The 27,540-nt window shown below is 37.3% G+C and overlaps 1 protein-coding gene across 4 annotated transcripts in view; it reads right to left on the bottom strand.

The window, feature by feature from the left end:
• Strbp (spermatid perinuclear RNA binding protein) overlaps positions 1-27,540 on the bottom strand; it is a 131,034-nt gene that overhangs the window by 25,093 nt on the left and 78,401 nt on the right. For all 4 annotated transcript variants that reach the window (XR_004387981.1, XR_004387980.1, XM_032903212.1 and 1 more), the window contains exons 11-14: positions 12,277-12,369; positions 11,301-11,500; positions 3,924-4,082; positions 1,860-1,994 (exon numbers count right to left, since the gene is read on the bottom strand). Coding sequence is in view for 2 of the 4 variants with exons in the window: in XM_032903212.1 (XP_032759103.1) it covers positions 1,860-1,994; positions 3,924-4,082; positions 11,301-11,500; positions 12,277-12,369 (587 nt within the window). In the remaining 2 variants the exon portion in view is untranslated. The remainder of the gene's footprint in view (positions 1-1,859; positions 1,995-3,923; positions 4,083-11,300; positions 11,501-12,276; positions 12,370-27,540) is intronic.

Below are 27,540 nucleotides of genomic sequence, written 5' to 3' on the forward strand. Positions count from 1 at the left end.
GAATGCAGATCGATCCATTCTTATTGCCCTGTACAAAGCTTAAGTCCAAGTGGATCAAGGACCTCCACATCAAACCAGATACACTCAGACTAATAGAAGAAAAAGTGGGGAAGAGTCTCGAACACATGGGCACTGGGGAAAACTTCCTGAACAAAACACCAATGGCTTATGCTCTAAGATCAAAAATCGACAAATGGGACCTCATAAAACTGCAAAGTTTCTTTAAGGAAAAGGACACTTGTCATTAGGACAAAACATTAACCAACAGATTGGGGAAAGATCTTTACCAATCCTACATCCAACAGAAGGCTTATATCCAAAATATACAAAGAATTCAAGAAGTTAGACTCCAGAGAGCCAAATAATCCTATTAGAAAATGGGGTACAGAGCTAAACAAAACATTCTCAGCTGAGGAAAGTCAAATGGCTAAGAAGTACCTAAACATCCTTAGTCATCAGGGAAATGCAAATCAAAACAACCCTGAGATTCCACCTCACCCCAGTCAGAATGGCTAAGATCAAAAATTCAGGTGAGAACAGATGTGGCAACGATGTGGGAAAGAGGAACATTCACACCTCCATTGTTGGTGGAATTGCAAACTGGTATAACCACTCTGGAAATCAGTCTGGAGGTTCCTCAGAAAATTGGACATTGCACTACCTAAGGACCCAGCTATACCACTCCTTGGCTATCTCAAATGATGCTCTAACATACAATAAGGAAACATGCTCCACTATGTTCATAGCAGAATTATTTATAATAGCTAGAGCTGGAAAGGACCCAGATGCCCTTCAACAGAGGAATCAATACAGAAAATGTGGTACATCTACCCAATGGAGTTTTACTCAGCTGTCAAAAACAATGATCTCATGATATTCATAGGCAAATGGATGGAACTAGAAAATATCATCCTGAGTTAGGTAACCCAATCACAAAAAAACACACTTAGGATGCACTCACTGATAAGTGGATATTAGCCCAAAAGCTCAAATTACCCAAGATAAAATCCACAGACCACATGAAACTCAAGAAGAAGGACAACCAAAGTGAGGATACTTCAGTCCTTCTTAAAAGGAGGAACAAAAATATTCATAGGAGGGGACACGCAGCAGATACCGAAAGAATGGCCATTAAGAGTCTGCCCTACCTGGGGATCCAGCCTATTCATATACAGGCACCAAAACTAGATAATATTAATGAAGTCAAGAAATGCATGCTGACAGGAGCCTGATACAGCTGTCTCCTGATAGCCTCAGCCAGAGCATGTCAAATACAGAGGTGAATGCTAGCAGCAAAACACTTAACTGATAATGAGGTCTCCCTTGTAGGAGTTAGCAAAAGGACTGAAGGAGCTGAAGGGGCTTGCGACCCCATAAGAACAATACCAAACAACCGGAGCTCCCAGGGACTAATCCACTACCCAAAGACTACACTCTGACAGACCCATGGCTCCAGCTGTATATGTAGCAGAGGATGGTGTTGTTGGGCAACAATAGAAAGAGAAGCCCTTGGTCCTGCCAAGGCTGGATTCCTCCCTCAGTGCAGGGGAATGTCAGAGGAGATGGGAAGGGGTTGTGGTTGGGGAGGAGGAACACCTTCGTAGAAGAAGGGGAGGGAGATGAGATAGGGGGTTTATGGCTGGGAAACCAGGAAACGGAATATCATTTGAAATGTAAATAAAAAATGCCCCCCCCAAAAAAACGTACTGAGACTCTCTAAAGAAAATACATTATAATCTCAAACATAAGAGAAATAATTTAAAAATAATAATAAAAGCTATTGGCAGTCTAAAATGCTTTTTACTATCTGATATGTCTATGGGGTGAAAAGTAAGGTGGGCACACAGATAGGTACACACCTCCATTACAAAGCGCTTGTCATGGCTTCCACCAGTTTCTGAGATGAGTTCATACTTGAGACCTCTTCTTTTTTCATTGAGCTCCATCACAGGATTTTTGCCACTTGCTGTGAGGATAGGACCCTGAGTTCTTACCTAAAAAGGACAGGGAAGAAAGGTTTAACACTGAGTATCTTTTTAACATAATTATGCTAAAAAGTAAACTCATTAATTCTACTTTAAAACATTAAAGGCTAAAATGAATCATCTGATAGCAAAACATCACCATAGATGAGGAAGATTCTGTAAGGGGTGGGTAAATACTGTAGTCACCTGAACAGCCTGCCTTTGAAGTAGGACTGCTCCATTCGAACTACGTTCTGAGCTGTAACTGTTCATGTCCTAACATGGCAGGTAACTAACAAAGCAAGACAGCAACAGCAATTTGCTTGAAGCCTTGAAGGTTACTTTTCATCTTTATGTATGCAAGAAATAATCTCAGTTTTGCATGTGGGAGGCATTGTTTCTATGTGCCTTTTGGTCCCTCTAAACATATCCGAATACACCTAATGAAAAAACAACAGGCTATAAACTATAGATTCTAAAGAACCAATATAAGGCTGGAGAGATGGCTCAGCGGTTAAGAGCACCCGACTACTCTTTCAGAGGTCCTGAGTTGAATTCCCAGCAACCACATGGTGGCTCACAACCATCTGTAAAGAGACCCGATGCCCTCTTCTGGTGTGTCTGAAGACAGCTACAGTGTACTTATATATAATAAAAGAATAAATCTCTTTAAAAAAAAAAAAAAGAACCAACACAGGCACCCATTCCCTGGATCGTCATTGTGAAACTATATATGTTACAGAGTAGTTGCCTGCTGTAGAAACACAAGAGAAGGGATTGACTTCTGTTTTAGGCTGTTGAGGTGAAATCTCACTTTGCAGAGTTTTACTCTGTATGTCTGCTATATGTCTGTTTCCTCCCCCCACATACCCCCCAAAAAATTCTTCAAAAATATAAATATTAGCTCTTGCTATTATTCTAAAGCCAAGTCAAGAGAATACAGTCGATTCTCCTCCTGTATATATATTTTACATATTCAATACTTACATTCATCCCATTCTATTATCTGGAATCACTAGTGCACCATCCAGGACTCATTCTTATTCTGAAATACACAGTGGCAGTCTACACCCCCTATGGGATTCACACATTAGTGAACTTGTGTACCTTACATACCCAAGCTTGTCAGACACCTCAAAAAATCTGTTTCCTACACTAGACTTTGTAAGGTTTTATCCTTCGGTTAACAGTGTTAGTCTTGCGGCTGGTGAGTTGGCTCAGCGGTTAAGAGAACTGGCTGTTCTTCCAGAGGTCCTGAGTTCAACTCCCAGTACCTATATGGAGGCTCACAATTTGCTATAATGCAATCTGATGCCCTCTTCTGGCACACAGGTGTACATGCAGATACAGCACTCCTATAGGTAAAATATATAAACAAATCTTTTTTAAAAAAAGTGATAGTCTTGATACATCATTATGACATTCTGTAATTATTTTCCTGGCCAGTATGTGTTTTAAATTAAAGTTTATCTATTTTTTATAGGTATGCTAACAGATTCTTTTTAGGAATTCAGTAAAAGAAGATCAATATATAAAGGTACATGAAAATGATTGCCTTCATAAATATATTGAAAAATAAATCTGGCACAATTAAGGCCAAACAAGCAGATATGGCAATCCTCCTATAATTCCAGCATATGGTGGAAGCAGGAAGGTTACTAGTCAGTTCAGTGTCAACCTCCGATACACAGTGAACTGGAGGAGACCAGCTTGGACTACTAGAAGCCCAGTCTCAAAACAAAAAAGCATGCAGAGAGCTCCAGCCGCGACTCAGTGGTAGAGTGTTTGCCTAATGTGCACAAGACCTAAGGTCTGATAACAAGCAGCATCCAAAGAAATAAAGCAGAATATCAGTAATATATGCCTCTATGTGAAAAAAGCTTATTTTTTCCCACATCTCCAAGGTTTCCCAGAGTATTCACACTATTTATTCTAAAGAAGAAAAGGACGCATGTATACCTCTAAGGTACTGGAGGTCTCAGTTGTACAATTTCCAGTATTATTGCTTGAGTTTGAAGATACTGTATCATTTTTGCTTTCATTATCTGATTTTTCATCGGAACTCATACATTCAATATCTGCATCAAAACCTGTTGGGTATCCCATTGCCTGTAAAACCTGTACAAATTCCATTAAAACATTTTTATTCAGTTACCAAAGATGAAAAAAAAAAATAGCTGAAATTCTTTAACAATTTACTAAAACACCTGTGAAGAACAAGAATGATGCTACATCTGTAAAAGCAGCCCACACTCCCAGGTAACACTACATGAAGATGGGAACACATACTCAGAGTACCTAGCCAGGAGACTTAAGAAATGCAAGCCTATGGGCTGGGGAGATGAGATGACTTAGGGGTTAAGAGCACGGACTGCTCTTCCAAAGGTCCAGAGTTCAATACCCAGCCACCTGGTGGCTCATTACCATGGGATCTGATGTCCTCTTCTGGTATGTCTGAAGATAGCGATAAAAGTTTGGGGGGTGGGGAGGTGCTCCAGGGACAGAGACACAGAGAGATCGACAGAGATTGATTTAAAATTAAAAAGGAGGAGGAAGAGGAGGAGGAGGAGGAAGAGGAGGAGGAGGAGGAGGAGGAGGAGGAGGAGGAGGAGGAGGAGGAGGAGGAGGAGGAGGAGGAGGAAGAAGAAGAAGAAGAAGAAGAAGAAGAAGAAGAAGAAGAAGAAGAAGAAGAAGAAGCAGCAGCAGCAGCAGCAGCAGCAGCAGCAGCAGCAGCAGCAGCAGAAGCAGAAGCAGAAGCAGAAGCAGAAGCAGAAGCAGAAGCAGAAGCTTGCACCTAAAGTTGCTGCTGCTTCATTTAATCTGGAGATGAATAATAAAACATACAGCACAGTCAAGCTCACCCAATGAAAAATAGCACCTGAAAAAGAAAATTAAACTAGAAAGAAAAGAAGACTTGAAAGCTACCTGGAAAAGACTGCATAAATATTTGGATCTGGGGTTTCTCAGTTTTCTGAAACGAAGCTTTCACATGCAGCCTATTTGTGCTTGCATGCAAGCATGTGTGTGCAAGGCACATGTAAAGCATTGTTGAGCTCTCTTTCCATATTACGCTCCTGTTAAAATAAACAAGGCAAGCCTGGACTACTACCCTAGTTTCAAAACTACACAGAGAGAGAAACCCCGTCTCCAAAACCCAAAAACAAAAAGGGAAAGTAGATACTGTATCACTCAAGGAATAATTACATTCACTAGTATGTTTTAAATCTCTTTCAAAGTAGGTTAATACTATTTTGAGTTATTAATTAAAACCTTTCTACTTTATTTCAGGGCCTTGCCAGGCTACATAAAATGCTCACAACTGAGTTATTCTCTTAGCCTTTAATTAAAGCATTATGTTCACAGATAATGTCCACAGATACAAGGTTAGGGGGAAAAAAGATCACCTTTTAGTTGCTGAGTATATAAGCAACGTCGTACTTCTCCATTATATCAACTATACTTAACAGGTAACTCAAAAAGCTGTTAACAGTGGGCAAATTAAAAAAAAAAAAAAAAGCCTTTGTAGAAAATAGCATCTGAATATAATATTTTATCCGTATAGATAAAACAGTAATACTCCAAACAAAGCAAATTTGAAATTAACTCATCTGGTTCATATATGGAGGACCTAGCATTCTGATCATAAATAAATTCCTTGTGTTTATTTGGCATTAAAACCAAGAATTCCTTTTGGCATCTTAGGTTCTAAAAGTACTCAGACAGCATGTTACATTAAGTACACTAACATCACTTGGTTAGTGACATCAGTATTTCATAAATAAAACACCTGCTCTGCTGAGTCCTGCTAATAATGCTCTCCCTGAGAAACCTAAACCTGGACAAGAGCCATCAGTACAAAACTACCATTAATAATGCCTACCACAGGTCAAAAGCCAAGTACCACCAATAACGGGGCTTGTTTCCTATGGTATAAAGGCATATAGAAGGGTGTAGCTCAGAACTGGAACACTGGCCTAGGGATTATTAGGCCCTAGATTCAAATCTTAGAATCACAAAGCATGGGAGAGAAGGATGCCCACCCTAACATAGACAATTTAAATGTGCGATGCTAATCATTTAATACCACTTCTTTCTTTGCTTTTCTTCACTTGTCCTAAGTCATTTACTTATTATTAACATAAGTTACTTTAGTACATAAAAGTGATGTATTACCTCTTGAGGGATACAGTATCTACTTTCCTTTTTTTATTTGTTTTTGGTTTTTGGAGACGGGGTTTTTCTGTATAGTTTTGGCTGTCCTGGAACTAGCTCTATAGACCAGACTGGCCTCAAACACACAAAGATCCACCTGCCTGCCTCTGCCTCCTAAGTGCTGGAATTAAAAAAGTTATGTACTACCACTGCCTGATTCAGTATCCACTTTCAACACATAGAGGTACCTAGTAGCTTTTAAAATTACAGATAAAGGCTAGAAAGAGCTTCAGCACTGGCTGATCTTGCAGAGGACCTGAGTTAGGTTCCCAGCACCCATGTAATGGCCTACAACCACCTGTAACTTCAGTTGAAGGACACTCAGGACTCTTTTTGACCAACTTCAGGTACCAGCAGACATACATACACACAGGCAAAACACTAAATAAATAAATAAATAAATAAATAAATAAATAAATAAATAAATAAATTCCTAGGATAACTAATAAAAGGCAGAGACATGATTCTGAGTGGAGCTCTTGCCTAGCATATATGAAGACCTTGATTCAATCTAGAGGGCAAGTTGACAGAAAAGGGAAAGGACTAATAAGAAATTTCAAGTTATTTCCTATCATGCATTTTCTTAGAATATAAGTGATAAGTTCTCAGCTCTCTATAATTAATAAAACTCTTCTTGACTAAACTCTAGCTCAGATTTTCTGGGCTTTTCTTTTTTTTTTAAATTGGGCTCCATCTTTGATCCTTATTCTCAATATCCCATTGTACCAGGAATCCTGCTAAATTAAGCTAGTTTTGTTCCTATCTAATCATTCACAGCATCCAACCAAATCTTCTCATCTAACAAAATCTCATATATGATGCCCAATTACCCTGGCCTGCCTTCAGAAAGAATTCTGCTACTTAAGGGTTGAATGGATGGTTCAATAGTAAAAACTCCTTGCTGCACAATAGTGAGGGCCTGGGTTTGGATCCCAGCACTCATGTTACAAGCGCAGCATTCTACACATACCAGTAATCTCAGCTCCATGTGGGGCAGTGAAAAGAGGACTGGATGGAATTTGCTGGCTTCAAGTAAAGCCCAGAATAAGCAAACCCCAGGTTCAGGGATACATCCTGCTTCAAAAGAATAAAGCCTAAAGTGATAAAAAGCTTCTGGCCCCCACATATACATGTGTAAACATTTGTACAGACCAACACATGCACGCGCGCAGACAGACAGACACACGCGCGCGCACGCACGCACATGCACACGCACACTCACACAGATGCACTTTAAAGAAAACAAATCCCTCTACTTTTGTTGTAGTCAGAAATCCTGCTTTATTGCCCCTGGTGTTTTCACTTAGTAATTTCCCAACCATTCACCCCTCTCTGATCCTTGGTAATGAATTTTGGAGTGAAAATTAGGTTCAATTATAATATACTGAAGCATTTTTCTTACCACCAGCCAAATGCAATATTTCCTGTGTAAAAGCTATTTTTACCTACTTAACAACTGTCATATTTTACTTCTGGCATAACCAAACTTAGCTTGGAATCAATCTTAACATAAAGAAAAACCAGTTTATTGAAATGAATTTAACTATCTAGAAAAACAAGCCTATTAAACACATCAACTGAGCTTAAAACTCAAGATAATCCACAGAAAAAAAAGTAACTTGAAATCAAGCTCTGTATGTAATTATGGGCCACTTTTCCAGGAAGAAAGTTGAGTCATCTGACACAGGTTAAAACTAAGAAAGATGAAAACTCCTCATTGGGAGTGAAAAGAAAATATTTCATGGTTCTCTACTCAAAAGAAACTAACACTCATAACTTCTATTTAGGAAGGCAATGTGGTATCAGGTTCTCAGAACACCTAATGGCTCTAAATACTTCTCACTGCCTTTACTCAGAGTCATTGAGAGGAAGAAGAATGAAGATCTCTTGAGTTCAAGACCAGCCCCTGATCTATAGAGTGAGATCTAGGCCACCTAAGTCTACACACTGAGACCACGTCTTTAAAACAAAAAAGTTGTCACTCCTTGTCCCCTTCATGTTATCCTTTATCTACAGCAATCACGTTTATTTTCATGAGAATAATTATGTTAGGTACAGTCTCTGTCAGGGGCTTTCAGGAAACAGAGCTGCAGGAGGAGAGGGAAGCTGGAGCTGGGGAACTAAGCCACACTAACATGACAGTGACAGATTTCTACTTGGTGTTCTGGTGTGGTGTGGTGTGGTGTGGTGTGGTGTGGTGTGGTGTGGTGTGGTGTGGTGTGGTGTGGTGTGGTGTGGTGGGGTGTGGTGTGGTGTGGTATGGTGTGGTGTGGTGTGGTGTGGTGTGGTGTGGTGTGGTGTGGTGTGGTGTGGTGTGGTGTGGTGTGGTTTGATTTTGGATTCTGGAGAGGTAAAGTTTCCATCACAGTGCTAATGAAAAGAGAACTGAAGGATGGACTACAAGCTTTATCAAAAGATCGGTCTTCATAAATGGCAACACTGTCTCTTAAACTCACTAGTAAATATGTAGATAGCCTTCAAGGATAGCATTTGGCAATTTATTGCTGATACCTAATAGGATTCCTGATACATTTTAAATGAGTTATCCATTAACTTTGACCCAGTAATTCCATCTCTAGAATGGATCTTAAAGGATAATCAAACAGATCAAAAACATAAAGCAAAAAACTGAAATATCCAAAACAATTACTTCATGATAGCTTGATAAAAATGAAATTTTCAGCCATAAGTTAATAGTAGAACCACGTTTGATAGAAAAATAAATGTTTAGATGAGCAAAGCAACAAGAAATAACATTATATACATTTGTATATACAACATATTTATACTGCTCTTAGAGCCGATTTGATTTGAGAATTAAGTTTCCATTTCCAAAATCCAACATAAAACATACACCAGATTATTTGCCAAACCCAAGTGAATCCTCAAGTACTGCCCTATATTCATATACAGAAAGATTAAATGGAATAAAGGCTAAAAATAGCTCTGCATCAATTCAACTTGGGTTTTACTACCCAATTAATACAAATTCCATGTTTACATCAAGCTTGGTAAACGTTCTTGAATTGTGGAATAGCAACCCTAAGTAAAAATAAAGCTTAGGGGAAAACGCATCTACTATACTTAATGTAAAATCATTACTATTATTTCTACCTCTTGGAATTAAGGATGTATCGTGCATTCTCTAAAGTATAATGAACACACATCACAAAAAAAAGAGAAAAATAGCCAACTTTTACAAAGCAAGATGTACAATAACAAAAACTCCCTGAAAAACTTGTACTGAGCTTAATCCTTGAATTCCATAAAGTAGAAAGAGGACAGACTCTTGGAAGTTGTCCCCTGACAGTCACTCACACCATCACATGTGTACACCCTCCCCAACATACACACACACACACACACACACACACACACACACACACACACACGCAAATGTTTAAAAAAAAAAGTGAAAATTTCAGAAAGAACTCTTTGCGCCTCATTGTTCAACATGGAAAGCAAACTCTAGAATACAGCTGCCCAATGGTGTAAGAATGGGGAAACCCAGAAAGGACCACAAGCTAGTTCAGATTTACTACTGAACTGTACATTCTACCCAAACTCCAATTAAAGAGAAAAAGAGAAAAAGTATGAAAGCCATCTACTTCTAAAACACAAATTTAAAAAAAGAGGTTAACTCTCTCTGATCAAATGCTATTAGATTTATAACTGATGTTTCAGATGTGTGCATAAACACCCCTAGAATGTGTAAGAAAGCAAAATGAAAAAAAACATAAAGGCTATACAAAGCCCCCTCAAACCCCATTTACCAAAAATTAGGTTAAAATAGTCCATCATGGTATATCACTGCATCAAATAAAAGTAGTTAACATCTAATTCACTGCATAAAAAAAATTGTCACTATACCAAGACAACAGCTATCAAAGAAGAAATGCCCACCCACCAACACAATGTGACTCTCAGAAATCAACTGGCTGTTCTTATATCATAGACAGTGCAGAATTTAGCTTTAAATTTGTGCTTCATTCTCAGGGTATACACTGCAGCTCCTTTGCACTGGTGAGTATTGTTTTTGTTTCCATTTTGTCAACTTCACTCAAGTTTATATCATCTGGGTAGAGTGAATCTCAATTAAGAAAATGCCTCCATCAAGCTTAGTCTGTCAGTAAGGCTTTTTATTTTATTATTACTAATGTGGGAAAGCATAGCCCACTGGGAACAAGGCCACTCCAAACTGAGAAAGCCTTAGCAGCATCCTTCATGACTTAACCTTTTTGTTTTCCCTCCAGATTCCTGCCTGTCTTTCCCTTTATGATGGACTGCATCTAAGCTGTACACTGAAATAAACCTTTTCTGTCCACATTGATTTTGGTCATGGTCTTTATCTCAGCAATAGAAAACAACTAGAGCAGTTCTCAAACTCTGTCTCCTTTTTGTTAATCTTGGGTTCGATTTATAGTCTCATTTTAAACTCATACCCTCATCATACTTAAGAACCGAACTTGTAAACAAAGCAGAATATTTTTCATGCTATTATTTTTCTACAGTTCTAATCACTACCTCACATACAATACACTTTCTATATATGTGCTAACTGTGTCTCCATCTTATCCACAATAACTCCATAAATTCTTACCTTAGCATCTAGCATAGTGCTTGTTCTACTTCAACCAAATTTAAGCAAATGTAATGTCCATGAAAACATACTAAGTCTGTTTCACACCATATAGTCTTACAGGATAGAATTTAAGTAAGTATCAGTCTTCAATGCACCAGCATGATCTGTGACATGTTGGCATTTACTTTACAGTAAATCAAATTTATTAATTTATTAAGGTATTTCATTATTTAGAAATTGTCCATTATTTAGAATTTTGTTCCAAAATCCTCAAAATTATACCCTATAAGAAATATTCTCTATTCTAAAGAACAGAGCATCACCACGAACAATGTGCCATGTATAAATATCTTTGACTCAGAAATATGATACTAACATATTTGTTTCTTCTATTTTCTAAACTGCATATTATGTTACAACAACAAATGTGACCCATGGGTGGAAAAGTTTCTTTGTTATTGTCCTTAAAGCTTTAAAGACACAGGTAAGCATGCTATAAGAACAAAACAAAAGAGATACTGATCAGTAAAAGAATACTGTACCTTCACTGCCACATGAAGCTTTGCTGTTTTCTTGGATGGTCCTGAGGCTTCGTATGTTGTGCCGTCCACATCTACCGACATTGTGAAGACTGGGGCATGGACCGGGCCAGACTGTGACAAAAGCTTATACTGAAGCCCAGGTCTGATCTGATTTAATCTCATTAGTGCATTCATAAGGTCTATTGCTTTACTATCCAGAACTATGAAAGAAAGAGAAATTAAGATTAAACTAGAAAGATTAAAATTAAACTAGAAAGCCTTTTGCTTCAAGCTATACATCTGTTGAAGCTATTAACCCCTATAAATTCCCTATGTGATGATCTAGAAAGATGGATCAGCACTTAAGAGCACTTGTTGCTCTTGCAGAAGGTCTGGTTTCAGTCCCCTGCATCCACATGGAGGCTAATCACATCTCCAACTCCATTGCTAGGGTACCTGAGGCCTTCTTCTGATCTCTGCATGCACCAGACATGCACAGGTTACAAACACATACATGAAGGTAAAACATTCATAGACATAAAATATTTATCATCCCCTAATCCATCTTCAAATGGCCTCTTTAGAGCTGAAGACCTGGCACCTACAAACAATTACAAGAACTTCAATGTCAGTTATAACCATGATCCTTATTTAATGTCTGAGTGGAAAAAACCTCAAAAACCACAAATCTAAAGAATGTTTTTACATTTCTCATGTGTTTACAAATAAGAAAACAAATACAAATTCAATCTATAAATCATCTTTAAATTTTTTATACATTATAATAGGTTGGTAAAAAATAATGTCACATTAATTTCTATTTGTCAGCATTGATATCTTAAGCAATGAAATTTAGAAGCTCGAAGTCCTTCAATTACCGATTTAGTTGACTAAGGTCTATTCTTAAAATTCAAAGTCAATACAATTCTTCCTTTCTTATTTTTCTGAGTCTATAAACCTTCTCCAGTTCCCACCATAAGAATAAGGATTTACGTACTTTTCCTTAAGTTTCGTTTCATCTTCTTGTTGGGATCTTTATCATCCCCTAATCCATCTTCAAATGGCCTCTTTAGAGCTGAAGACCCGGCACCTACAAACAATTACAAGAACTTCAATGTCAGTTATAACCATGATCCTTATTTAATGTCTGAGTGGAAAAAAAACTCAAAAACCACAATAAGATCACTCAAGTTCTTCAGTGCTCAATTAAAGTACGTATTTATAATCTAGAGTGTGCAATGTTCTTTTGAAACCATTAATTAACATTTTTGCAAATATCTTTATTTGTTCAGTTATGCCTATGCTTATATCTATGCTATGATATGGATGTTTCTACACTAAAACTTATATGCTGAACCTTAATTCCCTATTCAATGATGCAGTTGAGAGAGAGGTTATGTGAGAGGCCAAACCTTAATAAACATTAGTGAACTTGTATAAAAGATGCCTGGAAGAGACTACCTCTTCCATAATGTGAAGAGATACAGTAGGTACCATCTGTAAGCAATGAACTATTACCAAGTACTGGGCAGTGATGGTGCAAACCTTTAATCTCGGCACCCAGGAGGCAAAGACAGGCAGATCTCTGTAATTTGAGGTCACCCTGGTCTACATAGTGAATACCAGGACAGCCAAAACGACATAGTGAAACCTTGTGTCAAAAAAACACACTACCAGACAACCAAACATGAAGCCTGCTGAGCTCAGCCTTAAGCTTAGACTTCCAGCTTGCATAACTGTGGGTAATAATCCTTTATCATTTATAAATTACCCAGTCTTAGGTCCTTTAGTACCGAAACCAAACAGACTAGAATGGCATATATTCACATCTATTACAAACATGAACAGAAAGTCTGTCATCTATGTATCAGATGATTAAAAGTAGTTACCATTATAAGAATTCTTCTATCCTTTTAATTATTTCTAAATTGCTTATATCAATTGTAAATATATTAAAACCTTAAGCTTTTATAAATCTGATCATCAAATTTTAAGTTCGTTTGCAATTATAAGTCTTCTGCAAGATTTTATGCAGTTTTCTATGAGGCTTTTTTCCCACTATCAACTTCCTACTTGACCAGAAGAACATTGTGTATTATTGCCTATTTGCATAAACATTTTATGTGTCCTTAACTGCATTTTGCAGTTCAAAGGTATTTTCTCTTTGTCTTCTATTTTATAAATAACCTTCTATTTTAACAAGACACTTAGGAGTAACATAACAGAAAGAAACCTAAACTGATTGATACTAATACAAATGTTGGAGGAAATAACCACTTAGCAATGCTCCCAGGTGTCACTAGGAGCTTTGCTGCAGGTGATCAACCTGTCTTTTTAAAAATAAGTTACTTCAAGGAAAAACATATAACAGTAAAATTCTCTATTTCACTATCAAGATTTATTGTCCTTTGGCATAATCACTGCGTTCAGCAGTTGTTTGAGTCAATATCTTATAATCAACTCAATCTTGATATTCTCCAACAAAAAGCAATGTCTGCTTAGCGTTACTGTCTCGTCTGCATATAACTGTGAGCTGCTTTCTAGTACTTTAAAAGGGAATCATGTTTATCCAAGCTTTCTCCCACTCATTACCTTATATTAAAAGCAGCTCTTTAACTGACTAGAAATTATAAGCTGGTTGAATTCATGGATTTAAGTATTCCAGCTACGTGGAAAGAGCTGTGTGGGTCATCTTATCAACCTTGCCACTGGAAAAGAGCTCATGATCACAGTGATCAGGAAAAACACAGCCTTACATTTAGCAAGACATTTTAACCTTCATGGTCTAGTAATGAAGTCACTTCTGAGGCAAAATATTTTTCATAAAATGTAAGTGCTCACCAACAAAGGTCTGATACCATCCCCTTAAACTTACATGTAATAACTTAATCCCCATAAGCACTCAAAACCCAGTACCTCTTATCATTCCCATTATAAACTCATGACTGCATTTATTCAATAAGAAATATCTTCAGCATTTACCGTGTACAGGCAATTTCAGGTATTTAACATGTAACAGAGACAAACACGCCCTTGTTCTCAAATAGCACAGTGGTGGAGACTAATTACAACATGCCATATAACAATGATGCAGGCACAAAGAGGAGACTGTTTCAGTACCAAGGGCCCCACTTGGTGTTGTTTATGCATACACTTACACACACACATGCACTCACACACACCTACTAATGGTGTACTTGGAAGGCTTTCTTTGGAAGGTTTCTTTACCTGTACATACTATGTGTACAAATCCATCTAGAAACATTGTACTTAGAAATCTCAGAAAACCTTGGTCAACATGTACTCCCATCTCTGAACCAGTTTAAATTTCACCCCTAGTGGCATTCAAATAAAGACAGTTTCTACTCAAGTGTATTCCCAACGTGTGCAACTGACTATGCATATGTTAAGAAAAGAAAAGCAGATTCAGCCTGAATAGATTTGGGTGCCAAGTGAGGTAAAAAACTGTGTAGTAAACTTTTAGGGAAAAATCATTGTATTACCATTATGCTATGCATAAGTGTATGGGTATTTGATTAAAATCAGATGCATTATTGGAAGGGAAATGCACAGTAGAAAAAAATAAATGACCTAATCTATGAATCAAAACACAGTACTGCCATTTATAATCAAAATCTTTTTCTTGAACCCCAGAAAAACCCCCAAACAGTACCTGGAATCCTTAAATACATTCATTCATATGTCAATTTTGACAGTGTAGTCCTCTGATCTGCACTACTGTTTTGCTCTAAATTATCTTGCTTCTTTTGCTAGGCTGTGTGAATCCTTACCTTCAATGAATAAGAGATCAAGAACCTTAAACATTTGGCCCAGACTCTAACCACCTATAAAAGTATAATAAAAAACTATAAGAAGTGTTCTCAGTAATCAATAAGAGAAATCAAAACTGACTCAATGAATTTTGGCCAAATATAGAAGATGGAAAATGTCCAGTGCCTGGGAAAAAAGAACAGACACAGAGGATGAGAGAGTCTAGATTTTCAGAGCTGAAGTGATGACTTAGCAATTAAGAATATTGGCTGCTCTTCCAGAGGACCTAGGTTCAATTCTCAGCATCTATATGGGTGACTCAGAATCATCTGTGACTCCAGTTCCAAGGGATCTGATGCCCTTTTTGAACCTCCTCAGGTATCAGGAACATACATGGTGCACAAGCATACATGCAGGCAAAACACTCATGCATATAAAATAAAAATTAAGGGTTTTTTTTAATTTAATTTTAAATATCTTAGGTCTGAGCTGTTATTAAGCTACAAATTCATATGATGGTGATGAAAAGGCACTGCGGATTGAAGGGATAGGAATCAGATAGAAGTACGAATTTAGGGCCATTTTTGGTAAAAAGGAAATTTGAGACAGACTAAATAAATAGTAAATTAAGACAAAAGGCTGAGAATTGAATGCTGAAATATTTTTAATATTTACAATTCAGAAAGTCAAAGAAGAACAGATAATGAGAAACTGGTACTAAGGCCAGAAGAGCCAAGAGAAAATAATCATGTGATACCCAAATGAAAAGTAGCATTTCATGTAACAAAAGCATCCAGTAAAGCCAAATGATATGAATAGAAGTCAGCAAATATCATACACTGTTGGAGGAAAGGTAAACTGGTATACTGGACAAATGTGTAGGCCATTTGATACCTATAACATTTTGAAGACACTTCAGAAGCCATGCATGAAACTACTTGTAGCAATTCTCTGGGTGGCTGAAAAGTACTAAATAACTTAAATATTCTTCAAAAACTAGACAAATAAATCATGACATATTCAAAATAGATACTATAGAGCTATTAAGATGACAAACTAGTGCAACACCTACAATTAATCTCAAACAATACTGGGCAAAAAGATTAAATCAACAAAAGATTAAGCTGGTACAACTCAATTTCTAGAAAGCTTAGGGCAAATTAAATTACCAAAGAAAGCACATGCAGGTGTTACAGTTAGAAAATCTAGGAAAATACCGCCCAAAAATCATAATTGATAGTTCACATGGCAAGAACATAACAGGATGGTACCTGAGGAACAGACAATATTGTCTTAACCATGGCAGTGATTATATAACTTTTAAAAATAACTCTTTGGAGTGCTAGAGAGATGACTCTGTGGTTAAGAGCACTATGTGCTCTTCCTGAAGATCTGAGTTCAATTCTCAGCATCCACACAACAGTAAATTATTAACTCCTGATCCAGGGGACCTGAGACCTTCCTTCTGGTCTCAACAAGCACCTGGAATGCATGTGATGCAGACATAAAAGCAGGCAAAACAGCCGTATACATAAAACTTTCTAAAGTACTCACCCGTGTCAAAGTTGCAGCAGGATATGGGTTCAAAGCAAACCACTGAATGAAGTAAGGGAAAGGCCGCAGGAATACCTGACTAGTGATAAGGAAGAAAGCCTCACAGAACACGCTCAAGTCACAAGCAAAAGTGCAAAAGAGAGGAGGGAACTAAAAACAGAGGCTGTTGTTGCCAAAAGTGGTGTTTTTAAGATCTGAGAAATGGAACTCTGTTGAGGAGTAGAAATTAAGAGTGAATTTACTTTGGTTTATGAAAATAACAGAGAAGAGATAACTGCTAAAATATCCATTCATAGAGAAAGAAGATATGCAGGCAGAAAGACTGATCATCAAATAAGATGCTACACAGACAGTAGACAGAATGGTGAGAATGTATACACGTTACTGTACACATTATTGCTCTAAAATAAGAGGCGGTAACAGAGGAAATATGAAATGAAAGGTGTTCAGAGAATGTCTGAGGAATCAGACAACTCTCACAGATAGTCCCCATGTATTTTTCTGCAATCGTGGTTCAGCAGTGTGCTATGGCTAGAAAGTAGACTTCAGCCACAGGCCCAGTAAGAAGGATAAAGAACCAGAAGCTGCACTGCAGGGAGTGATCATGATGATGAGCCACAGAATACGGACTGCAGACAGAATAAGACCATGAACAGAATTCAGGGACTACCACTGCTCAGGATGAGCCAACACAGTCTCTCGAGCAAGGGGCTACAGTGCAGAAAAGATGGCGGGCAATTGGAATATGAAAGAAAAACATAGTATGAGTGAACACTGAAATTAAAAATTGTATAAATAGAATCCTGTCCCTGAAACCAGCCACCCCAGCCCTAAGCCAGCCTGGAACCACATGATGTACAAACCCAAAATCTACACCAGAACTCCAGATAGAAACTCCCAAGGCTAATCCATTGACCTTCCTAACTGACAGCTACTCACCTGGTACTGGGCCTCAGGACAGATTGACATGCAACCTAGGACTCCATCTAAGTGTACCCAGAGCCAATTCCAGCCTACCCATCCACTACCCCATTCAGAATGAGTGGCCCCAATACTGAAATCCACGTATCATTCAATGGATCCACAACAAGTAAAGAGAAAACAGCAAAGATCCAAACACCTATCCAACAAAGGAAAGACCAGGTATCCTAAATACCTCAAAAAGACTAACTCCAGCTGCCTAGACATCATCACAAAACCACAAACAAAAACAACACAGTATGTTCCCTTTAGAAATTAACACCCCAACATAATATTCCTTGTGAAAAGCAACTTTGCTGATGCACAAAACAATGACTTTAATATGGCATTATAAATATGATCAAGGAGCTCAAAGATGATATGAATAAATACATGTCTAAATAAAATTTAAAAAGTAAAACAAAGATTTGAATGAAAATACAATTTAATGTATACTCTCTGGAGAAAAGACATACAAATAAAATTCCTTCAGTGAAAAAGCTACGGAAAAAGCCCACCAACAGACTGAATCATATGGAAGAGAAAAATAACATGTCTCAAAAATGAGGTAGAAGAAACGAATCACTGAGCTGGAAAAAAAAAGTTAAATCTAAAAACCCAAAGAACAAATTATCCAAGAAATGTGGGATACTATGAAAAGACCAAACCTATGAATCCAAAGTATAAAAGAAGGAGAAGATACCCAGGTCAAAGGCACAGAAAATGTTTTCTAAACATAGTAAAAGAACATTTCCCAAACCTAAGGAAAGAGATGCTATCAAGGTACAAAAGAAGCATATAGAAAACCAAATAGGAGGGCTGGAGAGATTGCTCAGTGATTAAGAGCACGGACTGCTCTTCCAGAGGTTCTGAGTTTAATTCCCTGAAACCATCTGTAATGAGATCTGATGCTCTCTTCTGTTGTATCTGAAGACAGCTAGAGTGTACTTAAAAATAATAAAAAGATCTTAAAGACAAAAAAAGAAAAAAGGACTGAAGGAGTTGAGAATGGGGATAGCAAGCACACAGACTGTCCCATAATACAGTGATAAAAACACTAACTATATAGAACAAACAAAAGATATTAAGACCAAGTCACATACAAAGGCAGGCCTATCAGAGTAACACGTTGTTTTAACATAATTTATATATTTTATTTTAATTTTATTTTATTTTATGTGCATTGGCATGAGGGTATCAGATCCCCTGAAACTGGAGTCACAGACAGTTGTGAGGTGCCATGTATGTGCTGGGAATTGAACCCAGGGCCTTCTGGAAGAGTAGCCAGTGCTCTAAACCATTGAGCTATCTCTCTGTCCCATTAATTTTTCAACAAAGAATTTGATAGCAAGAAAGACCTGGTCTGATGTTCTACACATTCTGAATGACTACAGATGTCAGCCCAAACCTATACTCAGCAAAATGATCAGTCATAAATGAAACAGAGGGCTGGAGAGATGGCTCAGCATTTAAGAGCACTGACTGCTCTTCCACAGGTCATGAATTCAATTCCCAGCAATCACACGGTGGCTCACAACCATCTGTAATGGAATCTGATGCAACAGTGTGCTCACATACATAAAACAAATAAATAAATCTTTAAAAAAAAATGAATCTCAACATTTAAAAATAAAACAGAAACAAAAATTCACAATTAAAACAAAGTTGAGGAATTCATGTTTACTAAGCAAATTCAACAGAGGATACTAGAAGAAACAGTTTGATCTAAAGAGAAGATTAAACATACCCAAGAGATAGGAAGAACAAAAAAAAATCCCAGAACAGTTAACCATAAGAAGTCTAAAAATAATCAATTACACCAAAACAAAATAACAAAAATTAATAAACACAACTCAGTAGTAAATAGCAGCAGTCTCAATTCCCCAATAAAAACAGATTAACAGAGGGATTAGAAAACAGGATGAGCCTTTATATTGCCTACAAAAAACACACTTCCCCATATTAAAGACAGACACTTTAGGGTAAAAAGACAGAAAAAGATATTCAAAGCAAATAAAACAAAGAAACAAACAGGCTAACAATAGACAGCCTAACAAACCAAAACTAGACAGAACAGATAGGAAAGGCAATTTATACTCATTAAAAGAAAAATTCACCAAGAGGATATTACAATTCTTAACACTTACACAACAAACAAATTCATAAAAGAAATTAAAACTAAAACCCACACACTGACCCTAGCAATGGAAGTATGTGACTTTAATACCCCACTTTCACCAATAGGTTATCCAAACACAAACTAAATAAACTCTCGAGTTAAATGATATCATAAATAAGTGAACCTAACAGAAAACTCTATGCAAGCACTAAAGAATTCACTTTCTTCTCAGCAGTTCATAGAACATTTCCTAAAATTGACCATATATTAGGATACAAAGTAAGTCTCAACAAATATAGGAAAACTGAATATCCTGCATCCTATCTTGTATCAAAGGTATGTTCAACCCAATACAAATGGTGAAAAATAGAAAAACTCATGGAAACAAAATGACACAATATTGAATGAAAACTGGACCAAGTGAGAATCAAGAAGGAAATATGCTGGGTGGTGATAATTTGTGCAACTTTAATCCCAAAACTTGGGAGGCAGAACTCTGAGTTCAAGACCACTCTGAACTACAGAGTGAGTTCCAAGGCAGCCAGAGCTATTTAGAAAAACCCTGTCTCGGGGATTTTTTTAAAAAGGAGGGGGAAGAGAAGAAGGGAAAAGGGGGAAAAAAGGACAGGAAGGGGGGAAAGGGGAACAGAGAAGGGGTAAGGGGGAGAAGAACATGAGCAAGGTGAGAAGAAGGGAAAAGGAGAAAGGGACAAGGGGAGAAGAGGAAAGGGAAGGAGGGTGAAGAAGGAGGAATGAAGGAAAAGAAAGGGAAAGGGGCAAGGGGGAAGAAGGGAAAGGGGAAGGGAACAAGGGACAAGGGACAAGGGACAAGGGGAAAGGGGAAAAAGAAAAAAGGGAAAGGGAAAGAAGAAAAAAAGGGGTAAAGGGGAGAAAAGAGGGGAAAGGGAAAAGGAAAAGGAAAGGAAGGGAATAGAATTTAAGCCAGGCGGTAGTGGTGCACACCTTAAATCCAAGCACTTGGGAGGCAGAGAGAGGCAGATCTCTAAGTTTGAAGCCAGCCTGGCTTTGTTCTACAGAGAACTCCAGGACAACACAGAGGAACCCAGGGGTGGAGGGGGGTTATTTAATTGAACCAAAATAGAAATATAACATATCAACATACCAAAACAGTATGATACACTCAAGGCAGTCCTAAGAGGAAAGTTCATAACACTGTGCCTACCATCCAGAAATCAGGAAAGATCTCATATTTATAGTAAATGATAATACACTTGAAAACTTAAGAAAAACATGAACAAATACCCAGAGAGTAGAGAGGAAGAAATAATCAACACACAGGGCTGAAATTAATGAAACAGGAAAGAAAAACATCAATAATCAATAATATAAAGAGATGGTTTGAGGGGTGGGGATAGGGGTCAAAAACAACAAGATTGGCAAACCTTTACCCAAATTAACTAGAAAGAAGAGAAGATCCAAATTTAGAGATGAGGGCTAGAGAGACAACTCACAGATTAAGGGCACTAGTTACTGCTGCAAAGAACCTGGATTCATCATTTCCCACATGGTGGCTCTTAATAATTACAATTACAGATAATCCAATGCCTTTCTCTGGCTAACACCAGGCAAGCACAAGATACACAAACATACATGCAAAATTAACACACAAAAATAAGCACTCATACACATAATATAATTTTAATTGTAACTAGAAATGAAAAGAAAGACACTGAGCAAATTCAGAGAATCATAAGGTACTATATCAATATCTCTCAAATTGTTTCACAAAATAGAAACCAAAAGAACATTTAAAAATCTTTTTAAGGGACTGGAGAGATGGCTCATCGGTTAAGTGTACCAACTGTTCTTTCAGAGGTCCTGAGTTCAATTCCCAGCAACCATATGGTGACTCACAACCATCTGTAATGGGATCTGATGCCCTCTTCTGGTGTGTCTGAAGACAGTGACAGTGTATTCACATACATAATATGAATAAATGTTTTTTAAAATTAAAAATTTTAAAATAAATTTTTAAAAAGTCAGTATTTCCAAAATCAGGCAAGGACCCAACAAACGAAGAAGACAATAAGTTACTATCTCTGATGGGCATAGATGTAGAAATCTTTAATATAATATTTGCAAGGCGAATGTAGGCATATATCAAAAAGATCATCAATCATGATCATCCCAGAGATGTGGGTATAGTTCAGCATATGTAAATCAATAAACGTAAGCCATCATATAAATAGGCTAAAGGACAGAAAACACATGGTCATCTACCTCATTAGAGGTAGAATAGGCCTTTAGTAAAATCAAATATCCCTTCATGATCAAAGTCCTGAAGAAAACTAGGGTTACCAGGGACATATCTCAACATAATAAACTTACAACAATTTACAACTAACCCAAGAGAAACTACAAGTATTTCCACTAAATCAAGTACAAGATCGCTATCTCAATTGTCCTTCAATATATTACTCAATCTTAGCTAGGGCAATAATACAACTGAAGGAGATCAAGAAGATTACAAATAACGGAAGAAGTCAAAAAACTAAAAAAATGATGTATGTGCAGACAGTATGATTTTATACATAAAAGACCCTAGAGATGTCACCAGGAAATTTCTACAGATCAGAAATATATTTTGTAAACTGGCAGGATACGAAATTAACACACAAATCAGAGACTTCCTATATAGAAACAAACATGCCAAGAGAGAAATAAAATAGTCACTCACACATGCACACACACAAGATCTCAGAATGTCTTAAGTATGAAAGTAAAAGGCATACAATAAAGACATTGAAAGGGGAATCATAGACAATACTAGAAAATGGAAAATCTGCCATGCTCATAAATTGGTGAGGTAATATTGTGACAATGACTATCCTACCAAATATAATCTACATATTTAATATAACTCTAACAAAACCCCAACATAATTATTCATAGAAAATAAAAAATCTTAAATATCATATGCAAACATAAAAGCCCAGGATAGCTAAAACAAAGAACTAAACAAAGAACTGCTGGAGGTCTCATTATTCCTGAATTTAAGTTTATACAGATTATAAAAACAAAAACAAGGCCTAAAAAGTGGCTCAACGGGCTGGAGAGATGGCTCAGTAGTTAAGAGCACTGACTGCTCCTCCAGGGGTTCTAAGTTCAATTCCCAGCACCCACATGGTGGCTCACAACCATCTGTAATGGGATCCTATCCCCTCTACTACAGTGTACTTATATATAAGAAATAAATCTTTAAAAAAAAAAAAAGTGGCTCAGCAATGCTAAGCCCAGCACTCAGGAGGCAGGGGTGGTGGATCTCTTAGTATAAGGCCAGCCTGGTCTACAGAGTGTATTCCAGGACAGCCAGGGCTGCACAGAGAAACCCTGACTCAAAAAAATAGAGGGGTTGGGGATTTAGCTCAGTGGTAGAGCGCTTGCCTGGGAAGCGCAAGGCCCTGGGTTCGGACCCCCAACTCCAAAAAAAAAAAAAAAAAAAAAAGAAAAAAAAAAAAAAATAGAAATAACAACCAAAGTGGCTCAGCAGTTGAAAGCACTCACTGCTCTCCCAGAGAACTGTGTTCAATTCTTAGCACCACATGATGGCTTACAATCATCTATCCATAACTCCAGTTCTAGATGATCTCATACCTTCCTTATGGCTTCTACAGACACCAGGACAAATATGTTGTGCACAAACATACATGCAGGCAAAACACACACTCATAAAAAAAAAAAAAAACTAAACTAGCATGTTACTGTGATAAAAATAAACACATACTGAATAGGATTAAGAACCCAGACATGGACCTATGAACATCTTAACTTTTGACAAAGAGGTCAAAAATGCATACTGGAGAAAGGGCAGTTGTCTTTAATGATGGTAGGAAAACAGGATAACTATGGATAACTACATGTATAACAATGTAATTAGATTCACATTTCTGACTCTGTACAAAATTCAACTCCAAAAGGTTCAAAGACTTAAACATAAGACCTGATATTAAGGGAGGATGGGGAGTGGAAGCCCATATAGAAGGGGAGGGGGAGGGGTTAGGGGGATGTTGGCCCCGAAACCAGGAAGGGGAATAACAATCGAAATGTAAAAAAGAAATACTCAAGTTAATAAAGATTAAAAAAAAAAAAAGACCTGATATTAAGACTCTGATAGAACAAAAAGTAAGGAATATGCCTGAACATGCAGACACAAGAAAGAACTTTCCAAAGCAGACCTAGATGGTATGCACAGTAAGACCAACAACTGACAAACAGGACCACATAAAGGCTAAAACATTTGTATAAGCAAAGGACAAAAACACCATCATTTGAATAAGAGGCAACCTACAGTATGGGGAAAGAATCTGCACATCTGGCAAAGTGTTAATATCTAGAACATATAAAGAGCTCGAAAAACTAAACATCAAGGAAATACATGACCCAACTGTGAAATGGGGCCTGGAACTAAACAGAGGTGTCAAAAGATCACACAAGTAGCTAAGAAACACTTTATTTCAAAATGGTTAACTCTCTTGGTCATCAGGGAAATGTGAATTAAAACTACCTTGAGATTTGATTTTATCCCAGTGAGAATGTCCAAGATCAAAAATACAAAGACCAGTAAATGCTAGAAATGTAGGAAAAAAGAAACACTTATTCACTGCTGGTAGGAGTACAACTGATGCAGCCACTATTGATATCATGTGGAGTTTCCTCTAAAAGCTAAAAGTAAATCTAGCACAAGATCCAGCTATACCCATACTTGGGCTATATCCAAAGGACTCACTATCTTATTACAAAGATACTTGTTCAGCCATGTTTGTTGTTGTATTATTTATAATAGCCAGAAATTAGAAACAACCTAGATGGCCAGCAACTTATGAATAGATAATGAAAATGTGGTATATATTTTCAAACCAGAATATTATTCACCTGTTAATATAAATGGATGGAACTGGAAATAGTCATCAAGAAAAAGGCAACCCAGACCAAGAATGACAAACACTACATGTTTTCTCTCATATGTGGATGTTGCCTTTTAAGCTTTAGACACATGTATTTCATCTGGAATACCCACAGAGGTTAGGTAACCAGTAAGAGCCCATATGAGAGGAGGGGGTCTTTTAATAAAAGAGAAAAAGAATACAGTGTTATAAAGGGGAAAAGGAAAAACATGAGACAGAAAGGATTAAATGAGATGGGAGATGGAAAGGCAGAGTAGAAAAGGGAGTACGGGGAAGCATGATGCAATACTAATACCAATAAAGGCAATACTAATTGCCAATGTTATCCATGAAGAACACACATACTTGTGTCACAGAACATAGAGAAATCTAGCTGGTACTCAACTGGAAGCTTCGTCACTGCTAGACAGCTTTCAGGGTCATGGAAGGTGCTATGCACATGACCAGAGGAAAAGTTAATCATCAAATCATCCAGCTGCAAGCTACAATATGCTCTGTGAGCTACAGTAACAAGTGGCCCAACAAAACATGTCCCATAGTACAATTGCTGCACAAACATCATAGGAGCAAACAATCTCTTTTTAAAGTTTGATTGACAGTCCACTCTACAAAATGGATCCCACACCTGACACTATTAAAATGGTCAAGAACCTGTGGCTAGACAGGTACAAGCCCTAACAGAAAACATCTTACTAATATTCTGCTAAATGGACATATCAGTAAAACAACTCCTAATGATTTGTTGCTATACCATCAGATCAACGCATTGTTCAACTCTCATCACAAAACTTTTTCTGCACAGGAATTAACACAGAAATAGACAACTGCTCAACATGCAGGCACTTTGAAATTCTTGGCCCTAGAACGACCTATTATCAAAACCCTCCACTCACGGCTCAGAGATTTGTGTAGAAAACAGGGTGGGAAGATTAGAGCCAGAAGTAGTGGATGGCAAAACATTGTTCCAACTATAATAAGTCAAATGCAGATTTGAAATTACAGGGATTGTGGCAAATGTAAATAACCAAAAGAACAAGATAAAGCCACACAAAATCTCAGCACAGAGGAAAGAAGGTAGGCATGAAGCAATTGATTGCTGCTGGCAGAAGGAGAGTCAGCTTCCTCTAATGGTATATAGACAACACTCCTGTGCAGACCCTATGCTCAGGAGTAGTCAGCCAACACAACTGGACTTGAAACAAAGGGAAAAAAAAGAGAGAAACAGGGAGATGGGAAGGGCTTGCAGGGAAAGGGAGACAAGGAGACAGGAATAAAGGGATGGAGAGAGAACGAATATGAAAGAAACCATGAAGTTGGGTGGGCAAGAAAAGTGAGGGAAGGTCTCGCTCTCAAGTGGGATGGATATGATCGAAACTGCATTCTATAAAATTCTCAAAGGATTAAAACATTATTTTTTTAAAAAAAATATACTTCATGTGAAGAGAAAAGGAATTCTAGGAACAAACAAATGTAAATGTCAGGAGACCTGGTGATAAAAGCATTGAACTGTAAGGGAGATCATCGTTCAACCAAAGTACAAAATGTTTAACTGTTTCACCCAGTCACATAGCTAACAACTGACACCTAAGATAGAAACCGCTTCTCTGGTTCTGTTTTATGTTGTGAATTGAGTATCATGCATTTCTTAAATTGAGATTAAGATCTTTACATTTTAAAACAAAAAAACCCTAAGTAACATAACAATAAAAATATAGTTTTACTACCTGCTAGAGGGAGAGTACTATTGTGAATAAAGTGAAATAAAAATTTGCTATTAATCATAAATAATATACTTGAATTATTTTGTTTATAGAAAATGTCTGATGTTACACTGGACATGTTAAGTTTTTTCCAATACTTTCACCAACAATGAAAGAAATAAGTGTTGGCCTCCTACAGATTGCACTGAGCACTTCTTTCCTCGGGAGCTTAGGATACAAGGCAGTGGTTCTTAGACTTCTTAGCTAAGGACCGTCTATCTGTGTGCTTGAAGAGTTGCTAAGGCTCAGCGTTTCTTTTTTATTATGAGTCTGCATGAAGTATGATAGAAATTGAAACAAAAGAATATTCCAGTAGCCAAGATATATCATATATGATCTCCTAGAAAGCTGTGTTTTCATGAAAGTCATAAAAGGCACAAAAGACCCCCCCCCCTTCCTTCAAAACTTTTATTTTTACATAACAGCTTTGAATTTTGTTGTTTGTTTTTGGAGACAAAGTGTTGCTCTAAGTCCGGCTGCCTTCAAATTCGCAAAGTATTTGCCTCTGCCTTACAAGTACTGGGGTTATAGTAATGTGTTTCCACAGTCAGCTAAGCAACAATTTTGATCTTGTGGACTAAGAAGACTAGACTAGACTATCTTGTCCAAATAAATACATTGGGTATTTATTTTTGTAATGGCATAATTATTATGATAATATCAATTAAAGGAGGTAGGTTACATCTTGGATAAAGAATATCTAATATCAAATAACCTGCTCTTTTTATGATTGATGAGAAGATAGAAAAACATTTGGGGACAATGAGGGCACACTGGGTATATAAATTCACATTTGAGTATGTATTCTATTCCAGGCCCTGTGTTAGACATTTTAACCTGACACCAGTCTTTAAATAAAGTAAAAAAGATGGTAATATCCCTACTGAGAAAAACGGTCAAGGCCAAAAATTGGGACATAATAGAGAAATAATTAGAATCCCACTATTAAAATTGGCCATTTTTCTTTTCAGAGTAGATGAGTTTAACAGTCTTCTTCAGGATTAAACCATTCCATCCAGCAGTGAAAATCCTTAAGCAGGGAAGATGATGACGACAACAACAACAAAAAAACAGCTTCAAGAACTCCCTGAAACTGACCAGATTCATTAGAGCCCTTCCCTTCCAAGGTAAGCAAAGCCCAACTATAAAGAAAACTCTTGGACAAAAAGAAC

The sequence above is a fragment of the Rattus rattus genome, chromosome 5 (assembly GCF_011064425.1).
Source record: "Rattus rattus isolate New Zealand chromosome 5, Rrattus_CSIRO_v1, whole genome shotgun sequence".
Classification (NCBI taxonomy): domain Eukaryota; kingdom Metazoa; phylum Chordata; class Mammalia; order Rodentia; family Muridae; genus Rattus; species Rattus rattus.